The sequence below is a fragment of the Gobius niger genome, assembly GCF_951799975.1.
Source record: "Gobius niger genome assembly, chromosome: 11".
Lineage (NCBI taxonomy): Eukaryota > Metazoa > Chordata > Actinopteri > Gobiiformes > Gobiidae > Gobius > Gobius niger.
In genome coordinates this window covers 4,127,861-4,155,599 of record NC_136862.1, presented here as the reverse complement: position 1 = coordinate 4,155,599, position 27,739 = coordinate 4,127,861, and the positions used below count along the sequence as shown (strand labels likewise).

The window sequence follows — 27,739 nt, the reverse complement described above, 5'->3', positions numbered from 1 at the left end:
GGATCGTACCTTCCTGAGTGCTTTTATGAGGCTCGGTGTGCAATAAAACAAATAATTCAGTTAGCATAATGATAATGGCCCCCGTGTTGGCGCTCCACACTATTTCATCCGCGCGGTGGAGGCTGTAGCGGGGTCTCAAAGAGCAGCAGAGGGGATTTTCCATCCTGTAATAACCAGAAGCCTTCAGTACTTCCAGGAGATCATTACAGTTCACACGAGTCCGTCATGTTTATGGGAATCTATTATAGAAAACGCTATCTCAATGGCCGCCGCCTGGGCGCCGCCATGTTTATTTCCCATACCGACTTTGAAGCTAAGCAGGAAAGTGCCTGGTTAGAACTGGGATGGGAGACCGTTTGGGAACACCAGGAAGCCTGGCGACAGTACTGAGTGTGTGCGTGGTTGGTGTTATTACATCCGCGGCCGGCCCCCACGTGACGAGTCCCACCGCTCGCGGGCATTGACCACGGGTCCATATGGACCGCGGTGCTGCTGTCCGAGGACAACCCGCTGTCACAAAAACCCGAGTGCACGAGATCTGACTGCCGTGCGTGTGCGCGCGTACAAACAGGGCGATGTGTGTGTGCGTGTGTGTGTGTATGTATGTGTGCGCGTGCGCATCCAACAGGGCCATGTGTGCGTGCGTGTGCGTGTGCGTATGTGTGTGCGTGTGCGTGCGTGCCCAAAACCTCAAACACGAGCCTCTAATCACACGCGCTGCTCCGACTGATTTATCCTCCGTGTGAGTAAAAGCGAAAATGACACTACAACTTAACGACCGCATGGCCTGCACTGCGAAGTTTTTTTTCTTTTTATCTTTTTTTTTACTTTGCTGCTGTACCTTTTGTTTTCTATTTTGCTTTCACGTATTGAGCCCAGAGGTACATTTTATTCTAAAGCAGCTTGGAAAGCATTGCCAATTTTATTGTCAGGTTATAAATACTGTCTAACAACGATAATTAGGCTATTTCATTTCTAAACCTACTCATTATTTTTTGGATTGTAAACTACCGTGATGCACCAAACCACGGGTCCTGCACTTTGAACCAAAGCGTTAGAGCTGAACCCCTAATATTTATCCATAATTATTCCACTGTCTCTTGAATTCTATTCCCTGAGTTTAGCGAAAATATTGTCGTTGTAGTTTATAAGAAAGGAGCACGGGTGCATCAAACACTCCAATTGCAGTTTGTTTGACATTTTTTTTTGCATTCATTCTTTTACTCATTTGTAGTGGCCATAGTTTTTGGCATGGGTTGGGAACCACTGGTCTACAGCTGAACTGTGTGACGGGTTGGACATTTCTTTGTAATCACTCATAATCTCAGAATATCAAATGTGGAGACTAGCGAGGCCCGGCCGAAGGCCGGGTCTCAGCTAGTAGATTTATAAGACGGTTTGAGGAGCTGAGAAAATTGTTTACTCCGGAAAATGAGGCAAACCCCAGCGCCGTAATGTGACGATACAATATGAGCATTATCTTATCTTATCTGAACATCCTGAATGACCAGGTTATTCCACCAATGGATTTCTTCTTCCTTGATGGCACGGGCATTTTCCAAGATGGCGATGCCAGGATTGATCTGGCTCACATTGTGAAAGAGTCCAGGGAGCGTGAGATGGATCGGCTTCCACAGAGTCCAGATCTTAACCCCATTGAGAATCTTTGGGATGTGCTTAAATGAAAAATAGCTTTAATTCGGGCTTGCAGCTTGTCATGATAGGTGAAAAGTGGGTCCCAAAGCTGCATCGGTTGAGAACCACTGCTTAAAAGTAAACTACTATACTATGCACTGCACTTTTGGGCGAGTTCTGCTTTGTGAAAGGCGCTTTTCAAACAAGATTCCCTTTCCTGTAGCGAGCCTGTGGCATTTTTGAGAGAATTGCATTGGTTTTCCCTGGCGTTCCACAGGGATCGCTCCAGGCCCCCCTTTTCTTTATAGTTTCATAATGTTCCTTTACTATCTTAAGGTGCCAGAAGACAAGCCAAGCATCAACAATTCTGATAAACAAAACCTTTCGAATGCGATGTGAAAGTAGCTGCTGTGTTAGAACCAGAGTTTAAAGTTGTTTCTCTCAAAAGTTCAAAGTGTTGTGGTTCAGTGTTTTGCGAGTTCAATTGGGTCTGACACATAAAAAGGAAGAAGAAAGAGTCGTCCAATCTCGGCAGTTTAAAGAGTGGTCCTCCTGTCAGGCTGAAGTTTGTTTGAAATGCTAATGCCGCCGCTCTGCGCTCTGCCAGTTGTCTTTCTGTCTCTGGTGTAATATGAGCACACTTCGTTCTGATGGGTGAATCCTTGCAAGTCACTTTTTGATAACACTTTCCATACAGTAACAATATATTTTGATGAATTAATGCGGAACTTGTTAATAGGGTGAAACCTTTCAGGAAAAACATTCAATATTTCCCATTTTAAATCAATGTCCAGAAAAATTACCATTACAGGGAAGAGCTTTACATGTGATAAGACCCCATGGAGGTTGAGTATTTAGCTCTAAATGGAGAAAAGTGCATGATTTCAGACTTTCTGAGTCTTTAAAAAGACTAGATGCAAGTTGGTCATTTAATGCTCACTACTGCCACCTCAGGTCTTACGTGTAACTGCAGGGTTTTTGACAAAGGGCCTCATTTCCTAGTTATCCAGAGTGTTGCTGATTTCTGGAGATTTTTGGGGGGAATTCATGCAGTTCTTATATTTGAAGAGTTTCATGGCGCTAGGCTAGTGCTAGGCTAGTGTATTTCTATGGTATCAGCTAGCCTGCATTAAAAACAGTCTGACCCGCTCCACAGAGCACCTGAGGCAAATCACTTATAACGCCAGACTAACCATATAAATGTTTGTGTCCATAGAATAATTTTAACCATTTTGCTTTTAAAATACCTTATATTTGAGCAGCATCAGCTTTGTGGTTGTATAAGCTACGCGGCGGCGGAGTGATCTGCTAGAAAGTAGTCCCTAAAAATGCGATCATTCATGTGATGCAAGGTCAGTTATATTCCAAACATTATTCTATCGACACAGACATTTATTTCAACCTGGATAGACTCAAACAGACAAAAAAGGCAATTAGGAAGATTTATTGACATGTATTTTGTTTTGGCGATCAGACCCCGGCAGTAGACATCGATGTATGCATTGATGTCCGAATGGACGAACGCTTAGAGTTAGGGATGTCTTCCCCGGGGCCTGGACACTGAAGATGCAGCAGGTAGAAGCCAAAGGCAGAAGAGGTGGAGATGGGGTGGAGGCGGGTCGCAGCGCAGCGATCCATGATTGCTGGAGGCTCAAAAGCGGGACCGAGGGCGATGATTGGATGCTACGGAGGTGCGGCTCTAACGCTGATAGGCTGAGGTGGAGGTGTGGCCTCACAGAAGCGATTATTGGCTGGAGGTTTGTTGATGCTGAAATTAGTCTCCCAGGTTGAATTAATGCCTAGGCTTCATATGGTTAGTCTGGCGTTATAAGTGATTTGCCTCAGGTGCTCTGTGGAGCGGGTCAGACTGTTTTTAATGCAGGCTAGCTGATACCATAGAAATGCACTAGCCTTGCACTAGCCTAGCACCACGTAACTCTTCAAATACAAGAACTGCATGAATTACAAAAAAAATATCTCCAGAAATCAGCAACACTCTGGATAACTAGGAAATGAGGCCCTATGTCAAAAATCCTGAAACATCCCTTTAAACTCGTGCATGACGGCACTTCATAACATGCACTGTCCCAACCAAATAATAAAATAATAAATAAGAACTTCAAGATCCCTAAAGTCCTTACAATGAATTATTGAATATACGGCGCGTACAAACAGGGATCGAAGTAAAACATATTCAAATCATTCATACACTGTCTTCACCCAAGAATCCAGATGAAAAAGTTACAACTCTTCACGGTGCGGTTGTTTGTTTGCTGTCATTCCCGCTCCCTGCGCAAGTGAAGATAGAATTCTATCTCCATGCCAAGGCGGGTGAATAAAACATGAGATTTTTTGTTCACAGCAAAAGAGCGCGACTCAAACCGAGATACAAACACACGTTGATAACACCAGTCCAAGTCAATACCCTGGTAACAATAGGGAGTTCGTGGCGGAGGAGAATACCACAGCGAGGATTGTCACCGCGCCCCACTGTCACAAAACATCACAACAGCCTTTTGATTTCTCTGTCCCACTGACTGCACTTTTCCAGTCAACATTTCTCTCTGTTCGGCTCCAAACAAAATGTGAACTTTTGACTCTTTCCTCAGCGAGTTTTTAATCGTCTTTCCCTGGCGTTCCACAGGGGTCACTTTTAGGTCCACTTTTCTTCCACTGTCGATTTTGCTTTTTGTTGAAAAGAAAAACTGATTTGAATTGTAAATGTGTCAATTTGAGAAGTTTTAGTTTTGATCCAAGGCCTGGGCAAAAAAAAAAAGGTCACACGCTCTAATATTTGGTTGTAGCGCTTTCAGTTTTGATTACAGCCCCATTCGCTGCGGCGTTGTTTTAATAAGCTTCTGCATTGTCAGAAGAGCCAGTGTTGCAGGTTTTCCACGGGCCATTAAAAAGCGATAAAAGTCATTAAAGTCAAAAAAGCGTTAAATTGAACTCAAACTGGCATTAAATCAAAATTGCTCAAAGAACTAGGACATCGCTCAAGTCTGGAAGTTCATTTAAAATAGCGAAATTATGACCTAAAACATGTTCAGTTGCAGATTTGGCTGGAATTGACCACATTTTTTTGCTCAAAAGATCCATGGCCAATTATCTCTTTCCTCTGTTTAACCCCCACTTGAACCAACTGCATTTTCACCAGTTTGGCTTTACCCAAATCTAAAAGCTTCTTGAAATAATAGTGACAAAAACGTGACGAATAGTGATGAAAAAGTGACAAAAATGTGTGACGAAAAACACACAAAAAAAAAAACTAAAACAGAACAAGAACACTTTCATAATGTGACAAACACAAAGTCAAAGAGCAACAAAACAGTTACGAAGACGTAGGTCTTAGCTTTCAAATGAGGCGTTACACTAAAAATTTGGTTCAGGCAGGGAGGTTGCACTCACATTCACTATGCGAGCCCGATGAATCCTAGCATCGTCATCAGGGAAGAAGAAATCCACTGATGGAGTAACCTGGTCATTCAGGACGTTCAGGTCATCGGCTGATCTCATTCTGGCAGTTTTTGAGCGAATCTGGACTTGTGTCGTAGCCATCATGTGGGTGTCCCAGTCAAACCACACTTTTAGTTTTACAACCCAGTCTCACAAAAGGATCTCTCAGAAAACACTGGCAACAGCAAGAATGTGCAGTTTTCCAGTGAAATGAGTTTAATGAGGATGAACCAGCTTTCCATGTTGATGATACTTTCTTTATAAACACTTTGACAATAAATGTATCAATGCATCTTGATATTTTTCTTTCAGACAAACCTGAAGTGAAGATTGTGGTGGAGTTTCCTCAGGGTTTAACCAGAGAAGGAGAGAACCTGGAGCTAACGTGTCAGGCCAAAGGCAAACCACAGTGAGTCTGACACATATGGATCACTATAGCTTCATTTTGATATATTCCAAAGGGCCCAATTGTGGCCTTAGTTCGCTTTCATTCCACCAGAAAACATTATCATCCAAGAGTGAGCACCCTGTTACTTCCATAGGACAACAGGAGCCCATTTCTCTTAGGGCGATTGAGTGGTTTGTGAAAGAAATTTACGAACAGAAAATCCACAATTGTTGCTTTTCCAGAAGGCCATTGTTCCACAAATTTGCCACATTAATCTGGTGGCTTCAAGTCCTTTCATCTGACTACAATTCCTGCTGTGTGATTGAATAATGCCGCCAATTTTTATTACAAAAGAGAAAAAGACCCAAGCTTTGTTCCTTTTTTTTGCTGACAGAAAAGACATCGGACTTTGTGCTAGTTTTAGTTTGGTGATTAACATCTTAAAAGTCATGTTCTCCCACTGAATTCAGATTGTTCGTCACACAGTTTCTGATTCTTGTGTGTCCAGGCCTCAGTTAGTAAAGTGGGTGAAAGTAGACGACGAAGTTCCTTCACACGCGGTCATCACCGGAGGAGACCTGTACATCGAGAACCTGAACAAGTCGTACAACGGGACGTACCGCTGTATGGCCGCCAACGCCGTGGGAGAGTCCTACGACGACTACATCCTCTATGTCTACGGTACGCAGTGTTTTACATGCTGTGTTTGGGATTTCATGTTAGAAGGCGAGACGCTCCAGGTGAAAACAGAGATCTTTCACACAGTGGTCAGTGCAATCCAAATATGGTCACTTCCTTCCTGGGAGACGGCAAACATAATCTTAGGTCGTTTTTTTCTCCAAATGAGGTTTTCATTCCACTTTTGCAACAACATCTCCACTTCAGCTCCCGCAGACTCAAACTTTCCAGTCTTGGATTTAACAATATTTTTGAAGGTTTTATTTAACACATTGAGTGCCAAAAAACGAAAAAAACAAAAAAAAAAGGTTTTGTGCGTGATTTTGGTAGCTCTGTGATAAACAGAAGAAAAACTTGTGAAAAGTCACGATCTGGACATTTCATATATATTATTGCGTTTCTTTTCTCTGTTTTTTTTACTCCGAGGGGGCGTGGTGTTAGTCTGAAGGGGCGTGGTGTTAGTCCGAGGGGGCGTGGTGTTAGTCTGAAGGGGCGTGGTGTTAGTCTGAGGGGTGTGGTGTTAGTCTGAAGGGGCGTAGTGTTAGCCTGAGGGGGCGTGGTGTTAGTCCGAGGGGGCGTGGTGTTTGTCTGAGGGGGCGTGGTGTTAGTCTGAGGGGGCGTGTTGTTAGTCTGAGGGGCGTGGTGTTAGTCTGAGGGGGCGTGGTGTTAGTCTGAGGAGGCGTGGTGTTAGTCTGAGGGGGCGTGGTGATAGTCTGAGGAGGCGTGGTGTTAGCCTGAGGGGGCGTGGCGTTCGTCTGAGGGGGCGTGGTGTTAGTCTGAGGGGCGTGGTGTTAGTCTGAGGGGGCGTGGTGTTAGTCTGAGGGGGCGTGGTGTCAGTCTGAGGGGGCGTGGTGTTAGTCTGAGGGGGCGTGGTGTTCGTCTGAGGGGCGTGGTGTTAGTCTGAGGGGGCGTGGTGTTAGTCTGAGGGGGCGTGGTGTTAGTCTGAGGGGCGTGTTGTTAGTCTGAGGGGCGTGGTGTTAGTCTGAGGGGGCGTGGTGTTAGTCTGAGGGGGTGTGGTGTTAGTCTGAGGGGGCGTGGTGTTAGTCTGAGGGGCGTGGTGTTAGTCTGAGGGGGCGTGGTGTTAGTCTGAGGGGGCGTGGTGTTTGTCTGAGGGGGCGTGGTGTTAGTCTGAGGGGGTGTGGTGCTAGTCTGAGGGTGCGTGGTGTTAGTCTGAGGGGGCGTGGTGTTAGTCTGAGGGGGCGTGGTGTTAGTCTGGTGGTGGTGTTAGTCTGAGGGGGCGTGGTGTTAGTCTGAGGGGGCGTGGTGCTAGTCTGAGGGTGCGTGGTGTTAGTCTGAGGGGGCGTGGTGTTTGTCTGAGGGGGCGTGGTGTTAGTCTGAGGGGGCGTGGTGCTAGTCTGAGGGTGCGTGGTGTTAGTCTGAGGGGCGTGGTGTTAGTCTGAGGGGGCGTAGTGTTAGTCTGAGGGGGCGTGGTGTTAGTCTGAGGGGGCGTGGTGTTAGTCTGAGGGGGCGTGGTGTTTGTCTGGGGGGGCGTGGTGTTGCGTAGTGAACAGCTGTTAAGCCGACACTTCTCTGTCGCTCTCTGGAGCACGTTTGACAAAGCAGAGCTGCTTCACATACCAAGATTTTAACGTTTCTTTGAGTTTTTAAATGGTTAAAATCGCTCCAAGGACGGCTGAGAAACATCCTGTTAAAGTCTTCAAGAGATCGATGACACGCGGCGTTTCAAAACATGTCAATAATGTTGTCCTTAAAAATTAACTTGAAAATATATTTGCCTCTTCCCATAACGTTAGTATCTGTCCAGAGAGGAGGAGGGAGGAGCTAATCAGAAAGGAGAGTGTTGCATAAAACACTTAATTATCTCAGAATCTAGAAAAAAATCTGTGATTTTCATCAAAACTAGCCTCTGTTCAGATTAGATTTTTTTCAGGAACTGAGGCAAGTAGAATTAAACAGTTTTCACCTACGGAGAGCTGAGAGTCTCGTCTTTCAAACGAGCCACAGCATGTGTCCATGGCTATAACATAGAATACGCTGTGGTGCTACAAATATCATGAAAAATGGTCTGTAATGTTGGCACTCAATGTGTTAAGAGACATTTTTTGAAATATCAAATTCCCAGCCTGATTTATTGAGCTTTGAACCCAAAATCCCAACTTTCAATTGATATCACCAAATATTGTTTTTTCCCATATTCACCTGCAGCGTCTCGCCTTTAAACATAAATCGCAAATGTGTAATTGTACTCTTTGGTTTATTAAAAATCGTGCATCTTTTGGCCCAAACACATGAACCGTTGTCACATAAACAGGTTGGAGAAAACGATTTATTTGGGGAAATATAATGAGGCTGATATTCATGACCCCTTCACCCACACCTTTTTGCACGTATACCTGCTGATTACTTTATAATTACTCCCTCATTCCATTACCTTTTACTTTTTTATTTTTACCTGCCGCGTTTTCCATCACAGCTGTTTCTCGCACGAACATAATTAGATTAATGTTACATTTTTCTGATTCCAAATACAGAAAGAATGATAAAGCTTTGTGGGAGATTTCGTAAAACATGTACATGAGCTGTTTATGTGCTTTAGGTGAGTCAGTGATTCCAGCTTTAGTTTATTTTCCCATAGACTTCCAGTCGTAGAGCCGCTGGGTCACTACCATGTCAAACACACACAAACTGAAATCATAGAAACAGGTTAAATCATCGACTGGACTGGGTTTGGTAAAGTTGAGGACTTTCCGCTTCTAGTCACAGAAGCTTGAGAGCAGAGTAGAGCTTTTATTATGGTTTTATTATATTCATAACCAAGACTTATTCAGAGGGGCTTTAGGATATCTTGTTTAGTTTTAATATTATCTGTTTTTAGAGGAAAAATCTGTAAAGATAGATTTTTTTTTGCCTTATTTTTTGACATTTAAAACTCAATAAATCAGGCCAAGAATTAGATATTAAAAAATCCCTCTGGAAAAACTCTTCAAAATATTGTTCAGTCCAAGGAAGGAAAATCTGAAGTCTTTAGATGCGACTGATGCCGAGATAGTGTCGCCACAATGAGAGGAAAATGCATTTTGAGAAAAAAGGCCCTTGAAATGACGTTTTCCCATTTAAATCTATGGGAAACATTGAATCAGTGCAATATTTAAACATGTTGTAGAGAAGATTTGGTGTATTTTTTTCATTCCAGGTGAAAGCTTATATGTTCAGAAACCAATCTGGTGCAAAACCTGAAAACTGAAAAAAAAAATGTTTTGCCTGTAGTGTCTCCCCTTAGCTCCGCCCCTTTCCCTTGAGTCTCCATGGAGCACACACAGGGGGCACACAGCAGAGGCATGAAGACGATAAACTCCATGGCTTATTAAGAGGTTTTACTTTTAAGAGGAAGGAATATCTAAAACAGAAATAACTATTTTTAAATAAATTGTTATATTTTCTTAAAGGGCCTAGTTGTAGCGACATTATGAAATATTAATGAGCAGGACTCTGCAGTTTACTTCATATGAAAGATCAGGAGACTTTTTAAAGTTTATTTCAAATAATCGCCCAAACGGCACGGTGGCGCAGCGGTTAGCGCCTCCGCTTCACAGCTAGAAGGTCCCGGGTTCGATTCCCACTAGGACGGGGCCTTTCTGTGTGGAGTTTGCATGTTCTCCCTGTGTCTGTGTAGGTTTCCTCCGGGCACTCCGGTTTCCCAAACCACTAAAACATGTGCAATAGGTGAAACCTCCAGCCGGGTGATTCTGATCATCAGCCTGGCTCCACATCATGGAGATGGGTCCCCGGGCGCGGCACTGCTGTCGACCACTGCTCCTCAGTGGCATCGAAGGATGGGTCAAATGCAGAAGACAAATTTTCCTACGGGGACAATAAAGTAAACAAACAAACTGAGTAAAAAAGCCATATCGCCAAGCCCCACTTTAGGTCAGAAAAGTGACTATTACCCAGACTTTAGGACCTGAAGAGCTCTGAACAAGCTTCTGTGACTCAACTTTACCAAACCCAGTCCGGTCGATTATTTAACTGTTTTCTACGATGGATTCTCCCTGGAAGAATGATTGCCTTCACAAACACACAAATATAAACTCCTCGCATAAGAAGTAGTACACTGCACCTTTAACCTGAACAGATCCCATTTTCTCCAATTTGGCTTTACCCTAATCAAAAAGCTTCTTGGGGAAAAAAGCACCAAAAGAGCCACAAAAAATGAGAAGAAAACAAGGATGTAAACGCAACAAAAAATGTGACAAAAATTCAACAAAAATGTGACAAAAATGTGACAAAAACTCAACCAAAGAGTGACAAAAATTCAACCAAAATGTGACAAAAATTCAACAAAAAAATGACAAAAATTCAACCAAAATGTGACAAAAATTCAAAAAAAAAAAAAAAAAGACAAAAATTCAACAAAAATGTGACAAAAATTCAACAAAAAAATGACAAAAATTCAACCAAAATGTGACAAAAATTCAACAAAAACTAAAAAAAAAAAAAAAAATCAACAAAAATGTGACAAAAATTCAACAAAAAAATGACAAAAATTCAACAAAAAAATGACAAAAATTCAACAAAAATGTGACAAAAATGCAACAAAAACTAAAAAAAGACAAAAATTCAACAAAAATGTGACAAAAATTCAACAAAAATGTGACAAAAATTCAACAAAAATGTGGAAAAAAAACAAACAAAAAAACAAAACAAAAAGGTGACACAACACAGCAACAATGCGAGGAAAAAGATCAGTTTTGTGGGTCTTAGCTTTCAAATGAGGTGCTACACAGGCCTATATAATGGCCAAAGAGGACAGAATGGAAAAAAAAGACAAAAATTCAACAAAAATGTGACAAAAATTCAACAAAAACTAAAAAAAAAAAAAAGACAAAAATTCAACAAAAAGTGACAAAAAACTCAACCCAAAAAGGTGACACGACACAACAACAACAACGCAAGGAAAAATATCCGTTTTGTGGGTCTTGGCTTTCAAATGAGGTGCTACACAGGCCTACATAATAACCTAAGAGGACAGAATGCATTTGGTTTATGCGGTAAGAGGTTAATAGACTTTATTGGTCTCACAATGTAAGCAGACCATTCACTCTTTCACTCACAGCAGATACTTTTAAGAAAGTCTCTTGGTGTCAGTTAATATCTTCAAACACTCGCCTTAGTTTGCACACTCTTAAGCACTTTGTTCTGTTTTGACTTCCTGTGGTTTAACTCCACCGTGACGTGTCCGAGCCTCGTGTCTCTGTTCGCGCCGCAGCCATCCGCTTAAACCTCCATGCTCCTCGATTTCTGTTCCGTTTGTTTTACTCATTTGTTTCTCCCTGTGTGTGTCGTCGTGTCGTGTGTTTGGTCATCAGATGCTCCCACCACCACCCCCATCCCAACCACCACCACCACCTCCACCACCGCCACGCCCACCACCCCCCTGCCCCTCCCGGAGAACCGCCCAGGTACAGTAACCCCTTTGCATTCCGTCATCGGCCTCTCATTTTCCTAACGGCTACAGCACGATGGTTATTATCCCAGGAACAGTTAGCAGTGTCTCAGAAATTAATTAATATTTATGGTTTACTGGGGCGGGACGACTTTTTTTCGTCTTGTATACGAAATGTTTGCCTTGCCTTTTTTTTCCTGGTCAAAAGATGCAGGGCCTTCGAAAAACCACTTTTACGAACACGGCATCTCTGAGAACGCCCACAAAAGCTGCCAGAGGGTTCATAACCATGGTAATAAAAGCAATTCTGGACAAAGAGGAATAAGAACTACTCTTCCACGAGTTACTCCGCAACTACTTTAACGAATGCAGAATTATGGACATATTTTCTACTGAAAAAAGATACAGAGACAGGATTTTTGACATAGGGTCTCGTTTCCTAGTAGTCCAGAGTGTTGTCTCTATAAATAAAGTTTCTTCTTGTTAATTTCTTGAGATATTATTATGATTTATTCATGCATTCCTTATATTTGAAGAGTTTAGTGGTGCTAGGCTAGTGCTAGGCTAGTGCATGTCTATGGTAACTAGTAGCCTGCATTAAAAACCTCATCAAAATCATGGGGTCGTCCTCCAAACGTTGCCATATCTGATTTGTAGAAAGCTCCTTTGTGAATTCCACGTGTAGTAATGGCCGCCGCAGGTAAACAAACTAGTGTAGATCCGGTAACCGAGCAGATCACTCCGCCGCTGCGTAGCTACAACCAGGAAGCTGATGCTGCTCAAATATACGTTCTTCTAAATGCAAAATGGTTTTATTTCAACAATTATGTAGAATTCACAAATCAGATATGGCAACGTTTGGAGGACGACCCCATGATTTTGAAGAGGTTTTTAATGCAGGCTACCAGTTACCATAGACATGCACTAGCCTAGCACCACTGAACTCTTTAAATATAAGGACTGCATATAAGGATATGGACATATAAGGACACTTTGATATTTGGCTTAATTTCACTAAAATATTTCATCAAAAATAAATCAAATGCCATGTCAGAAATGTAAAAATTGTGACCCCCACTTTGGGAACCACTGGTTTAGATCACTGTTAAGTGTAATTATATTTAACCTCTTAACTCCCGCCTGAACCGAGAGGATCTTTTTCCTCACGTCATCAGATTATTTTTCCATCGTTTTTTGTTGGGTATTCAACTCATTTTTGTAACTTTCTTGTCATTTTTTTTTGTCATTTTTTTATCACATTTTTGTCACTTGTCTTTTTTGGTCATTTTTTGTCAAATTTTTGTAATTTCTTTGTCAATTTTTTATCCTATTTTTTGTATTTTTTGCAACATTTTGTCACATTTTTGTCATTTTTTTGTCACATTTTTGTCATTTTTTCGTCAATTTTTTATAAATTTTTTGTCATTTTTTGTCAAATTTTTTGTCATTTTTTGTCAATTTTTTGGTCAATTTCTTGTGACATTTTTGCAACTTTTTCATTAATTTTTCGTCACTTTTTTGTCAATGTTTTCTCACTTTTTTGTCACATTTCCATCATTGTTTTCGTCTCAGTTTTGTTGCCATTTTCACAGCTTTTTTCCAGAAGCTTTTGGAATGGGGTAAAGCCAAACTGGAGAAAATGTGCTCGGTTCAGGCGGGAGTTAAGGGGTTAACCAAATCATCTGGGAATCCAAGATATTCCCTTTCCTTCTGTAAATGTTTTTTATTTTATTTTTGAAGCTGTTGGCCGATTTGTATTTTTATCTTTACTAAACATTTAAATACTGAATTAAAAATGAAAATAGAACAAAGTTTTCAGACATTACCGTGCGAGTTGTGATTGTAGTTCCTCTACAAACCACCAGGAGTGCACGCCACATGAACCTGTGTTCAAATCTCAATGCATGTGTGTGTGTGTGCGATTTACGGCTCCGTTACTGCAGAAACATGTGGAGTGTAATGAAGGGGACATTTCCTCTGTGTCTCTCGTCTGGACTGCAGCGCCCCCTGTGGTGTGGTGCCGTGTGTCCATGTCTCCAGCCTGTACCTTGTGCTCTGTGGTGCTCTCTCTGAATGCTTGCTTATGGATGTCGTTTGTTTTCTCCCTGCCTCTTCTTGATTTGCATGTTGTTCCTCGTGTTGCACCTCCTCCTCCTCCTCCTCCCCGTGTCCTGCACCTGCTCCCCGTGCGCTCAGACACCACGCCCAGCACTGAACCGGCGGCTCATGGTGGGTACTCTCCTCGTTACTTCTGCTGTGGCTCTGCTCTCTCCTGTGTGATATCGCCCAAAGTCACTGGTTCATGAGATTTGCTTTGTCTGGGCCTTTCCATCACGTGGCTTTTGTTGTTTTGGCGGCCATCATGGTGTGTATCAGACCAGGCCTTGCATTTCCAACGATTATTTAAAAACCAAGACCATAGGGTTTCATCCTTAGTATTGGTAAATCTAGTCTTAGTGGTGGAAGTAGATGAACTAATAGCAGAGGTACGTCTTTGCCGTGTAAACATAACCATGAACTGGTTTGTATATAAACCGGTTGTTTGTTTAACCCCTTAACTCCCACCTAAACCAAGCACATTTTCTCTAGTTTGGCTTTACCCCAATCCAAAAGCTTCTGGAAAAAAGGTGAGAAAATAGCGACAGAACTGAGACGAAAACAGTGATGAAGATGTGACAAAAAAGTGAGAAAACTTAGACAAAAAAACAACAAAAAATTGACAAAAAATTGACAAAAAAATGAAGAAAACGTGGCAAAAATGTCACAAAAATGTCACAAAAAATGGACAAAAAATGGACAAAAAAATGATGAAAAAATGATGAACATGTGACAAAAGCTGACAAAAAATTGACCAAAAATTGACCAAAAAATGAAGAAAAAGTGGCAAAAAGTCACAAAAATTGACAAAAAATGACAGGAAGTGACAAAAAAAATGACGAAAAATGTACAAAAATTAGTTGAAACCCCCCCCCAAAAAAAATGATGGAAAAAAAATCTGATGACGTGAGGAAAAAGATCCATTTAGATGAGTTTTGTAGATCTTAGCTTTCAAATGAGGTGTTACACTGGCCTACAGGATTTGGGTAAAGCTGAACTGGAGAAATTGCTCTCGGTTCAGGCGGGAGTTAAGGGATCAACTGTCTGTCAAAAGAAAGAAACATCACCAGTGTGATATTCGCCTCTCACCACCTCCATTAATATAGCATGGTATCAGTTGTGTGTGTTGATCAGCTAATATCAGCGTCCTTCGTGCTAGCGGTTCAGAAAAGTAACATTTATATCAGGCATACACGACAAATATTTCGACGCATTTGTAAATTGAAATGGATTTGTGAGACAAAGTTTCAAAGGGCTTTAGAGAGGCTTTTATCATGGTGATCATGTGCACTCTGTTCATGGACCAGTGACTTTGTATTAAATATTACACTTCTGAACCAGTTTTGCTGTTGTTATACCGTCCTTGCTGCATGCTGCATGAACCTTTGCCTTCAACAATAGTAGAAGCAAACGCAATATTTCACTTCAAGGATTATGTTGCACTGATTCTTTGTGTATTAATCATTAACAGCTCATCCAGAAAGTTCACACATTTGGCTTTAAGTTCTTTAATTTACTATCACTGTTTTTGAATCTCATTACCACTTACGGAGACCATTATGAGAAGATGTTCAACTTTGTGCAGGTTGTTGTTTAATGTTTGAGCCACACCATCGTTATCACCATAGATTTCGTAACAATGCTTTAATATCACGTGAAGGAACCTATTAGATCTGATTACACAGATATATCTGATTAGGGCTGCGACGAACGATTATTTTGCCATCGATGAATCTATCGAATATTTTTACGATTAATCGATTAATCGCTTGGCTGTGAATGGTGTAGGAAAATTGGATGAAAAAAAAAAAAAAAAGATCACATGAAACTAAAGTGGCGCCGCTTGTGGACATGTTGATGGAGGAAACTTAAAGTAAATGTTTGTTGGAGGCTCTTGGCGCTAATTCTGCTTCTGATTGGACGAAACACAGACGGATATTTAGGAAATTTACAATATACAAAACACTACAGACCCTTACTATGAAAAACAAAGTAGGTTTTCATCAATAATACTAAGGCGCATTGAGTTGCCTTGTGTACGAAATGCGCGGTATAAATAAAGTTGCCTTGCCTTGCCTTGCCTACTACATTTGCATGTCATTTTTGCTCTATTTGAGTCTGTGTGAACCAGAAAATGATGAATCAATTACTAAAATAGTTGTCGACTCTTTCAATAATCGATTAGTCGTCGTTTAATCGATTAGTCGTTTCAGCCCTACATCTGATTTAATAGAAAATCAGGAGATGCTTAACTACCAAACCTGCTTTACGCTTTGACCAAAGTGACATTCATTTGCAACTATATTTGAGATCTTGAAATGCCCAATGTGTCGTTGTCTGGTCACATCATTACTGTGCCAACTTTGCGTTTCTATTCTTGCAAGAGCATACAAAACTTATAAAAGCAAACGAGCTGAATGGAAGCTTCCAAAAGAAATGAGGAAACAAAATATAGATCATTTGCCGTTTTCCCACATGGGCTCTCTCATCCCGGCTCTAATGGACGGCCTGCAGCAGCAGATGTCAGCGCTGAGTTTTGACGGACTCTAATTCCCTCATTGAGAGCGTACAGTGGCGGCGCAGCTGCCTGCTCTCCTGTCTCCGCTGGGATAATTGTGCACATACGTAATCACAGTGAGACATAATGGTCTCTGCGCTCCCAGCCGGACTGAGGCAGGTGACTCTGGAGAGCTTTAATCCCACGACCGCTGACGGGACGTCGTTAAAAAGAGCAGACGTCGGGAACATGACAGGCGCGTTAGCGAGAGCTGTAGCATGTGATCACCTAAGCAGAGGCTGTCACGGGACTCTGACGCCAATTCATGAAACTAACACTATGACTAAGATCTCCAGAACTTTTTATCAACTACTTAGAACTAAATTAGATTCAAATAAAGGGACTAAAAACATGTGAAGTTCCAGGGACACAGTTTGAAAGAACAGTTTTCTTCCTTTTTAATATTGACCAAAAAAAAATCTTCTTTTCTTAGTCAAAGTTGTGTTTTTGCTGATGAAAGCTGGGGTACCCGAGGAGACCGAGGAGCACCATCTTACCACCACCAACCACTCACTCACTACATTGGCCCAGGCTTCTTGGTGTTTCCACACAGTCTCCCATCCAAGTACCGACCAGGCCCTTCCTGCTGATCTGACGGGATCGCATTGTCTTCACTTAGATTTGTATTAAAGTGGGGGTATTATGCTTTTTTCAGTCACATAGCAGCAGTCTATATCACACTACAATGATGACCAAACCTTCTGTTGGTGTGTAAATGCAGTAAATTAGAATAACTGCCTTGTATAAAATTGCTCTCTCAAAATGGCTGTAGTGAATGTCTTGAAATAGGCCTCTGTCTCTTTAAGAACCTCTGACCCTTTCGGACACGCCCCCTCCACACGCTGTCTGTGGCATCAGTGGGGAGGGGGTTCTGCTGAGGAGCAGTGGTTGGTTATTCGGCTGGTAACGAAAGCTCGGAGGCATCTCCAGGAGGTGGGGGCGTTCCTAGGAGGACTCAGGCAAACCTATCCCTAAAATGGCCGCCATCAGAGTTTTTACAGATTACTCGAAATACGAAATACCAAGGCGACACTTCAGGGATGTTTTTAATGAAGGAATGACATAATAACATGATGTAAAGCTTGAAAAAGTCGATTTTGCATAATACAACCCCTTTAAGAGATGTAAGATAGAAGTCGAAGTTAGCGCAGTTTATTTTGAGGGCGGTCCCCCTGCTTCACATTGCCACTGCTCAAAGCTGTGCATATGACTAATTTGTTTGAATGATTTGGATGTGCAGTAGGGATTGTGAGAGCCAGAAACGACCAATAGTTTGAGCAGAACTAAAACTAAAGGAAAAGAAATCCATGCGACTAAAACTTTGACTGACATTTACGGATATTTCTATCGACTCGAGAAGGGACTGAAACGAGTTTGAAAGAGACAAACGCAGATCCTCATCACTAAAAGCACAACGTGATGCTACTCAAACTGAGGGCTCAAACACTTTAAAGGCGGCACAAGAGCCTGAAAGAGCCCCATATCGTTTAAGTTCACCGCCAAAGGAGCAGGTCTGTGCTTTGTCCATGTGGGCGCCACTCCGTGAAGCAGAGAATATCTAATATCTATCTAATATCTAAACTGAAAGGACTTGTTCGACTAAAACTAAAGACATTTTTGCCCAAAGACTTACTAAAACTTCTTTAAGGTATGTGTTTCAGTGATGACCTGCATGTCCACAGTGATGAGCGCTGACTCGGCCGACTGAGCGAGCTCTCGACTCCCCGCGGTTCTGATAAGTGATCCACATATGCTGCGTTAATAGTGCACAGGCGTCTGACAGAGACGAACCGAGAGTCAGCTCAACCCTGACCTCCTCCTCTCAGCTCCATCTGTGTCTGCAGCAAACAACCACCAAACAGTTGCACAGTGACACCGCGGGGCTTTACACCAGAGGCCCTTCCACGGCCCTTGATATAACGGCCCTCATTCCTGAATCATTTCTGTAAAAAAAAAAGTTCATAAGTACCACTTTGAGAAGTTGGCCAGAGCGCGGGGTGGACTGAGGCAGAGTTTAACGTTCTCCTCATCTTCGACTTCATTCAGCATTTTCAGCTCTCGCAGGACAAACTAGGCTCTACACGCTGTGGAAAGTGATCAAAACACAAGCATGTCCTGTTCAAACCATTTACTGCACCAGGTATGAAGATGTTTAGCCTGCGTTTAGAAACACAAGATCAGGCTCATTATGCCTGTTCTTAGGATTTGTTCTTCCAGGAGAATTTCCAAAGGAGTTCACCTCCCACCTGATAATGGAGCTCAATTGTGAAGGTCCAGACCCTTGTACGAAACGCAATGAGTGCAAGGGTCTGGTAAAACCAGGCTATGTTAGGTGACAAGCCAAAGGATTTTGTCATTTGCTGTTGCACTTCTTCATCCCTTTTTACATGACTGCCCTGTCTAATAAAGCCGAAAATAAGATGGAAATGGAAAATTGTTTCACAATGGGCCCCCCCCCCCCCCCCCTAATGGCGAATTAAGAAAAATAAAGCTGCAAAACATAGCTCACACAATTGGCCTTGTTAGACATGGGGCTCATATTACTTTTTTTTTTACACTATTCTAACTCTCAAACTTTTACCAATCTGTCACTAAAAGGCCTATCTCACTGGCCTGGAGACTAGCTGGAGACTCGAGTTGCCGCTGGCCACGGAGATGTCTCTCTAAGGCAAGTTTACAGGTAGTCTCGGTGAAAACAACGGTCTTCCCATGGTCTCCGAGAGGTCTACGTGGTCTCAAGCAGCTGTGTCACAAACACTACCTGTTGTCCTCAACCTGTGTCTCTGAGACCTGTTGGATACCAGGAGATCTCAAAGACTCCATATACGACTCTTTGAGATCTCCTTGGTCTCCGACTGGTCTCACAGAAACGTCTCACAGGTTGAGGACAACAAGTAGTGTTTGCAACATTACCACCACAGCTTGAGACCTCATAGACCTCACGGTGAACTCTCAGAGACCACGCAGAGACTCTGTTCGTTTTCACTGAGACTACCTGGAGACTCACCATATTGCCAGGGGACGTCTCAGAGACTAACTTGATCATAACTATTAAAACACACCTATTATACTTTTTAGTTCCAATTAATGACGTTTGAAGGACAGTATATCCTTGTAGAAACCTCAAGAAAGTCCTTTTTTTTCACACATCTTCATTAAATAAACAACATTTTGAAAATAACACCACAAATATCACCTTCTTTGTTTTGTTTCGGACAAAAACCGCTTTGTCCGGGTCCGTTCTTTGTCCCTGGGTTTTAGCCTGTGCCAATTTTTCGATGGAATTAGAAAACCCATTACACATACTTGGCACCAATCAGAAACTAATTAGCCACTAACAGCGGTGGGACTCTAATTCATTTATAAAACACTGGCTGCGAAATTCCGCGGAAAAAGAAACGCGAAGTCCCCGGCCGCACATATTTCCGTCTTGTTTTAACGCTAATGGCCTTGTGTGGATAAGTGACTCCCGAGAGAAAGGGACGTTATTAGGAGTGTTTACCGAGCCGGCCCTGGCCCAGATACGTTACATCCCCAGATACAGACGAAAATCGATTACGCTTTGGATGAAAAACAAGTTAAAATGAAGAGAGTGGCAAGTTTCATTTATAAGGCACATTTCATACAGGCTGCGGCTCTTTGTTCTTTACGGAAAATCACAAAAAGAGAAGAAAAGAGAAGCATTACCTCAAGTCTCCACATCACTAAAAACATATACACTAGAGTTTGTGAGAGATACAGAACAAGGAACTCCTCAATTACTTTAACAAATGCTGAATTATGGATTTATTTCCTCACAAACAAAGATACAGAGACAGAGAGAGAGCAAAGTGGTTCAACAGCCCATGAATAACGGCGAATGCTAACCGAAGGTCATTAATAAAGCTGTAGATATGACTTGCCAAGGTGACAAGTTGGGATGAATGGTAATCCTGGCGGCCATCTTGTGACCGGCCCTTCTAATCCAGTGCAATGCAATCAAATGGGAAAAACTGCTTATTTCCTTGATGCTGTTATTTTCATGACTCTTCTTGATTCACTTTCATAGGAGGCATAGACTGCAGCTCCATTTGTTCATGGATTTTCCTCTGTCAAACACTTTAAAATGTGTTTCCTACTTGCATTATGAAACGTTTTTATTTGGAACTAAAAAGTTGATATTTGTGCGTATTTAACCTTGAGGTGAGTGGTCAGCGTGGCACCTTGGTGTCGCTCCAGGATCAATTGCTTTTAGAGTTGCTGGTAGGTTTTCACTGCTGTCGGACCCTCTCACCAGAAACGATTGATTCTGGCGTGTTGTAGAGACCACTGTGATGGAAAGTAAAGGCGCCATGCTACCACTCATTGGATAACATTGCACATGGTAAAATGTGCACGATATCAACTTTAAACAAGTATTTCTGTACTTTTTAACACCACGTGACCAATATTTATTGGACATGGGACAGTGATACAGTGAATGCTAACCACTGAACCCTGGGAATGAATGGAGAAAACAAGCTAAACAAGCTAATACGGCTAAACAACACGACTGTGTCAAAGAAATGACATCCTGACTGACTGACTGAGATTTGAGTCTTAGAAGTAATACAGCCAATCACTAACACTGAGTGTGTCAAATGCTGCTGTTAAAGCAATGGAAATGTTGCTCCTGGTTCTGCATTGGTTGCTTTAGGGCAGGGGTAGGCAAGTTTGCGTCGTGGAGGGACGATTTTCATCTTCGCCAAAACACCAGGGCCCGAACCTCACCATTGTGGCCGAAAGTAAAGAACCTTTTTCTGCAAATACCAATGTTTAACATCAGTGGTTCTTAAGTGGCTTCGGGACCCAACATTAAGCCCACACAAGTTTTTGTTGAACAAGACTGAAATTATGATCAAAACAACCCAATAACAAACATTTTAACAAACTGTGTTGTGTTCCCATGCAGTTTCAGATGGAAAATATTGAACAAAAGTTCCCTTTAGACTCGAGACCCACTGAAAATGGTTCCGCGATCCACTTTTGGGTCTAGAATCCCCGTTTTACATTATATAAAATCAGCAAGTGTGACGTTGTGCCAGGACATTTTTAAAATACTGACACTATTTCTCACATTTTTAGGTTACTTTTCTAAGGTATTTGCTCTTATTTGCATAATAATATTTCTCAAAATCATCTTGGGCCAGAGGTTCTGTGCTGGAGGACCGGATTTGGCCCCCCTGCTTTAGGGGTTAGCATCTTCGGCCAGTCACAAGATGGCCACCACATCAACGAGGGTCATGTCTGATATAGAGTCTTATTTAATATCTTTGTTGACAACCAAAATACTAACATTAGCTTCATGCTACATGCTAATGGCTAGCTTCAAGTGTCGTTTTTTTCACTTCTACTGGACAATCAGCTAGAATTGGGCAAAACGTTCACAAGGTCCTGGTTTTGACTCATCTTTATTAGTGGCCTACTAACTGCTAGCTTGGTTGCTGCTGTCCGATCAGTGGAAGAACTCTCTAACCTCTAAGCCACTGCCGTCCATCTGTGTTTAATATTATGTTCATGGGGGCATAAGAAGACACACGGGCATTTAAAAAAAGACGGTGCTGTAATTTTCCTTCTCCTTGTTCTCACGTGCAGGTTTGGTGAGACACGTGGACGTCCTGTGACTGAGCTGCTCTTTGTTTCCCTTGTGCAGATTCGCGAGCCGGAGAGGGCGCCCCCAGAACAGTGGACCACGCGGTGATCGGGGGAGTGGTGGCAGTCGTGGTGTTCGCCATGCTCTGCCTACTCATCGTCCTGGGCCGGTACTTCGCGAGACACAAAGGTGAGGAGAGACTGCAGCAAATGCGCAGAGTAAAGGGCTGAAGTCAATGTTAAAGGGGTGTCCCGGGGTAAGACGAAGGGGAATAAAACTACTTCAAATGGAGCAATTTTGGAGGTACAATAATGAAATAAACTCACTCACTTAAAGGGTTAGATGCAAGTTAGCCATTTTATACTCACTACTGCCACCTCAGGTCATTTGTGTAGCTGCACCTTCTGTATGAAGTGCATGACAGCACTTTGGAACCGAAGTAACACCTTTTTGAGCGATAGTGCAGGATTTTAGAGGCAGTTGTGGTCTGGGCTCAGTCTACACATTAGGACATAGCTGGATCATGTAAGGGGAGGAAATTACATATTTTTAAACTCTGTACAGTCCCTTTAAACACTGTTCATAAAGGACAGTGCATTTGTGTTTCTGTTTACTGTGAGCCTTAATTGAAGAGCACGCTGTTTATTGATCAAACGTGAATCGACAGTTTCATTAAACAGGACAGTTCGCCGTGAAAGGGGATGAAGAGAGACATTTAGCAAACTGTCGGTTAGGGCTGGGTAAAAAATGTATTCAATTACATTTTTTTCTCTTTTTTTTTACTGAAGATCAACGTTCACCCTCACTGAGCCTCACGGGGTCTTTGCTCTCATAAAGAACTGCTTTAGTTTTGCACAGTCCGGTCGTGAACAATGGACGATACCTGAGAGTAACATGAGGGCGTTTTCACACATGTTGGAGCGCCTTGTGGGTCGACCCGACACCGCCCTAGTTTCAAGTTAGTTCAGTCCGCTGATCAACAAACTTATTCCCATGACAGCGGGCATCAACCTGTCCATGACATGCACTTAATGCACTCGGCTCATGGAGAGGAAAGATTTACTGCAGCGGGAACGGAACGATAGGAAGAAGAGAGACTTACCTGGTATATGAAGCTGATGCTGATGCTTCGTCGGAGCAGTAATCCAAACGTCCTCATGCAGTGTGTATATAGGGGGGCATGAAAGGGAGAGTAGTTCAGGCCAAGATCCCGGCGTAAAGTGCTGCAGCTGGATTCACACTGACCCCAAAGTGCTGCTTGCGGGTCCAGAGCCCCTTTAGGTCGACCAAACTACAGCCTGAATGAAAACAATACAAAGGAAACCAATAATATAAGTCAGCCGGGACATATGCAAGACAATTTGACAAGACATCACAAATGATCGTCTTTTCCGGACTATAAGTTTAAGTTTAATGGTTTTGTATAGCAGGGCTGCACCGAACATTAAGGCAATAAAACAGAGCAATAACAGAGCAATGTAAAGTTCAGGTGAATGAAGTATCCAGGCAAACATAAAGTCCAACAAGCGTCGGCAGCAGGTGCGGGTGTCCCCCGTCCTTAGACTCTCCAGCACGGCGAGGAAAAACTCAAAAACCCGGCGGGAGAAAAGAGAAACCCTGGGGAGAACCACAGAAGGAGAGATCCACTCCCATGGACGGACAGACTATAGAGACCCAGGGCTGAAGGATCCCTCAGCAGACGGGCCGAGATCGCAGACCGTCCAGTCCTCAAATTCCAGAATGCAGGGTTCCTAGGTAGGGTTCATAAGTCGCTCCGGAGTATAAGATGCACCAGCCAAAAAATGCCTAATGAAGAAAACAGCAACAGGCTGAATAGGCGTACGGTATGCTAACGTAGCTACACAAACTAAACAGGTTTCTGGTATGTTAACGTCACATCAACAGTTCATAAAGAACAGACCAAACTCTCCATCTCACTGCAAATCACTAAATCCATTGAAATCTTCATCCTCGGTGTCACTTCTTAACACTCGTCATGGCAACGACCTGAGCACAGAGGTGTTGACAAGCCTCTCCCTGCAGCACATTTTTTTCAACCTCTCATTTGTGAACTCGTTCCTCGAGCTGTGGCCATCGAACTTTTAGCCCGTGATTAGCTTTGTTTCGCGTAACCGCCGCTTCTCGCTCGCTCCAAGCTTTCTTTATGCTGCTCGATTAGCCTGCAGTGCCCCCTAGTGGCACATATTAGTCGCTCCGGAGTATAAGACGCACCCCCTGCCAAACTATGAAAAAAAATGTGATTTACAGCAGAATAAAGTGAAGGTCCCGTTAGTCTCCTGACCTCAGTATCATTGTACCACTGTGGGGAGATCTCAAACTTATAGGAACCGGAGCCTTTGCTAAGAAGAATGGGCCACTTTTACATTAGAATATAAACAGAACCTTCTCAACCACTATTCTTTGAGAAATGTGAGATTGTGTATTGCCCTGGGATTAATCAAACTTTTCTGTGTTTAATTTACGGGAACTTTCGAAGTCAACTTTCAGCCCAGGCCCTTGAATGCTGGTGCACAGAGATGGTTAAAATAAAGTCACATTTTAGAGAACGTTGAAAATATCTCGCCCCTTTTTTTTTTAAACAAGCGCGTTGGTATTTCCCTGCACTGTACCCGGCCTTTTCATGTGGAATATTGCCTCCATTATCAGCCGCGGCCGAGATAGTGGCTGCATGAATCTGGCAAATTAGGTTTGAAGTGGATTTCCTGCGTCTCTTTGTGACAAACTTGACGAGGTTAATGTGAAGGTGCAGCCGCGCTCCTCGCCTCATTTCGGGTTATTTCAGACGCTGATTTTCTCACGTCAGTCTGCGGCGGAGAAGGGGGAGGGGGTATGACTGTGATATCGCTGAAGTGTGGGTGTGGTCTGTGGAAGGAACAGAGAGTGGGACAGATGGGCCTTTTAGACATTGTTTTATTTTTAAGTTACTACAGATCCGTCTTTCAGCGTTGGCTTTAAAGCAGATCAGTTTGGGAATTTTAGTGCAGGCTTTTCGGGCTCTTTGTCACGTTGTAGTAATTTCAATTAACATTTTAACTGTTGATTAAAAATGCACAAACATGCGTCCACCCACGCCTCGTTTTCACACCTTTCACTGTAAACATGGAAACTGCCAGGAGCCCTGAGAGAGAATAGACAGTTCTCTATCGCAGGGTTTTAATCATGTTTTTCATTTTGAACATAACACTATATTACACTGAATAATCTTTGTGTAGTTGGTCACTTTGCAATAATTTTGGTAAGATCCTCGAGGTAGGGTGTACTCGGAGTATGCGCTACTGCTGTAAGTACGACCAAATGAAATATTTAGGAGCAGGGGCGGACTGGCCATATCTCCATTCTGGAAGAGCACAGAAGGGCCACTGGCTCTAGGGCCACCGGTCTGGCCCCTCACTTTACCTTACCCTTACCCCCGGGCGTAACCGAGCTTTACCCAAATCTAAAAGCTTAAAAGAAAAGCATCCAAAAACAAAAATGTGTTGGAAAAGCAACAAAAAAGTGACAAAAAAAGTGACAAAAACACAACAAAATGTGACGAAAACGTGACGACAAAGCAATGAAAAAAGCGATGAAAAAAAAACAATAACATGAAAAAAACCTCTCGAAAAACAAGAGACGAAACACAACGAAAAAGTGACAAAAACGCGCCAAAAGCCACAAAAAAGTGATGAAAAAGCAACAAAAACTTGACAAAAATGCAGCGACAACGTGACAAAAAGTTACCGTCACTTTTCTTGGTTTTAGCTTTCAAATGAGGCGTTACAGTGTTGCTCTCCAGTCAAGAAGCCTTTTGATTTGGGTAAAGCCGAACTGGAGAAAATGCTCTCGGTTAAGGCGGGGGGTAAGAGGTTAACATATGTATTTATGGAAGTGTCACATTTACGCTAATTTGGGCCAGGCTGGCCAGAGTCCAGGGCTGTTTTTCAGTCCCAGTCCGCCCCTGTTTAGGAGTCATTCTTTACCCAGATTATACCCCTGAGTTGGTCACAGGCATTAAGGCCCGTGGAGTCATTGTACAAAAGTTCTCTTAAAAGAACAGGCCACCGTTTTTCCACACTGAGATCTGTTCTTGCCTGAGATTAGACGAGTTGATGTGTACCTGTCTGGTCTTTGTGCCCGTGGAAGAGCGTGGGAGCTTCCAACTTATCTCAGTATGGAAAAACGGTGGCCTGTTCCTTTAACCTCTTAAGCCCCGCCTTAACCGAGCACTGAGCTTATATAGGCCAGTGAAACGCCTCATTTGAAAGCTAAGACCGTCAAAATTGATCAGAGATTTTTCCTCGTGTTGTTGTTGCGTTGTCGTCACTTTTTTGTTGCTTTTTTATAGATTTTTTGTTGCTTTTTTGTGATTTTTTTGTTGCTTTTTTGTAGATTTTTTGTTGCTTTTTTATCGATTTTTAGTGGATTTTTTTGCTTTGTTTTAGATTTTTTTGTTGCTTTTTTGTACATTTTTTTTTATAGATTTTTTGTTGCTTTTTGATTTTTTGGTGCTTTGTCGTCACTTTTTTGTGGATTTCTCAGCTTTTTTGTAGATTTTTTGTTGCTTTTTTAAAAAAAATGTGTTGTTTTTTTGTTGGTCTTTGTAGATTATTTGTGGAATTTCTGTTGCGTTTTTTTATTGCTCTTTTGTAGATTTTTAGTTTTTGTAGAAATTTTTGTTTCTTTTTTGTTTCTTTTTTTGTGGATTTTTTGTTGCTTTTTTATCCATTTTTTGTTGGTTTATTTTTTGCTTTGTTTTAGATTTTTTTGTTGCTTTTTTGTAGATTTTTTTATAGATTTTTTGTTGCTTTTTTGTTGCTTTTTTGTGGATTTCTTGTGGATTTCTTGTGGATTTCTTTGCTTTTTTTTGTAGATTTTTTTGCTTTTTTCTAGATATAGATTTTTCGTTGCATTTCTGTTGCTTTTCTCTTTCGTCTCTGTAATTTTGTTGTTGTGTTTTCACCTTCATTTACATCTCCTTCTAATCACTATCGGACACTTTTTTTCAAGAAGCTTTTAGATTTGGTTAAAGTCGAAACTGGAGAAACTGTTAAGCGGTTAAAAGTTGACTCTCTTTTCAACCTCACAGACGCTCCCTCATATTGACCTCTGACCCCGTTTCCCTCTCTCTCCTCAGGAACGTACTTCACGCACGAAGCCAAAGGCGCGGACGACGCGGCGGACGCGGACACGGCCATCATCAACGCGGAGGGCGGACACTCTAACTCGGACGAGAAGAAGGAGTACTACATTTGATCGCGGCGCCCCCCCCCCCTTAGCCCGAGCGCCCACACTATAACTGCTGTTTCACGGGGACACAAAAAAAAAAGGAGGAGGAGCCGGATATGGACGGAAGGAGATTCGCTTCAGGTTCAACTTTCGCCGCGGGAAAGAGTCGACGCGAGGAGACACCGCTTTGGAGACGCGCCTGGTCCAAGCCGTTGTTTAGTCTAGTCTGCAGATGTAGATGGAATGTTTTGTGTGTAAAAAAAAAACGATTGAAAATTACAAAAAAAAAAGAGGACAAAGCGGGGGCGGGTGGGAGACGGGGGGTCACGCGGATAAAAACAGGGGCGGGGAACGGTTGAAATCACTGTAGAAAGCTTCACGTCACACCTCCCTAACTGCTGGTTACACTAAAGTTGTTTCAGTTTTTTCGACCATTTGCAGAAAATTCTGTGCCTTGTTCCGAATTCTTTTTTTGGTTTTCGACTCGCCTGTTTTTTCTTTTTTTTTTACACCATCTTTTTTTTTTTCTCTCTGAATAATCAAATCTGCTGTTGGCTTTTATGAGGGTATTACACATAACCACATTACCGGAAATGTTTTGGAGATTCCCCGGTGTTACGTGTCGAGTGTTAAAAGTGCTTCTGCGCATTCACAAAACTATCAATTCTCCAACATCTCAGCCGTCGA

General features: G+C 42.4%; 1 protein-coding gene across 4 annotated transcripts in view; it reads left to right on the top strand.

Annotated features, from left to right (window-relative positions):
* The window catches only part of cadm1a (cell adhesion molecule 1a), a 276,840-nt gene extending 249,499 nt beyond the window's left edge, over window positions 1–27,341 (top strand). Inside the window, exons 7-12 of one of the 4 annotated variants that reach the window (XM_079565660.1) lie at window positions 5,404–5,500; window positions 5,988–6,160; window positions 11,485–11,577; window positions 13,758–13,790; window positions 21,887–22,015; window positions 26,961–27,341. In XM_079565660.1, coding sequence (XP_079421786.1) covers window positions 5,404–5,500; window positions 5,988–6,160; window positions 11,485–11,577; window positions 13,758–13,790; window positions 21,887–22,015; window positions 26,961–27,079 — 644 coding nt within the window. In that variant the 3' untranslated portion in view covers window positions 27,080–27,341. The remainder of the gene's footprint in view (window positions 1–5,403; window positions 5,501–5,987; window positions 6,161–11,484; window positions 11,578–13,757; window positions 13,791–21,886; window positions 22,016–26,960) is intronic. The other 3 variants (XM_079565662.1, XM_079565661.1, XM_079565663.1) reach the window with 3 other exon arrangements.
* Window positions 27,342–27,739: the final 398 nt, after the last annotated feature.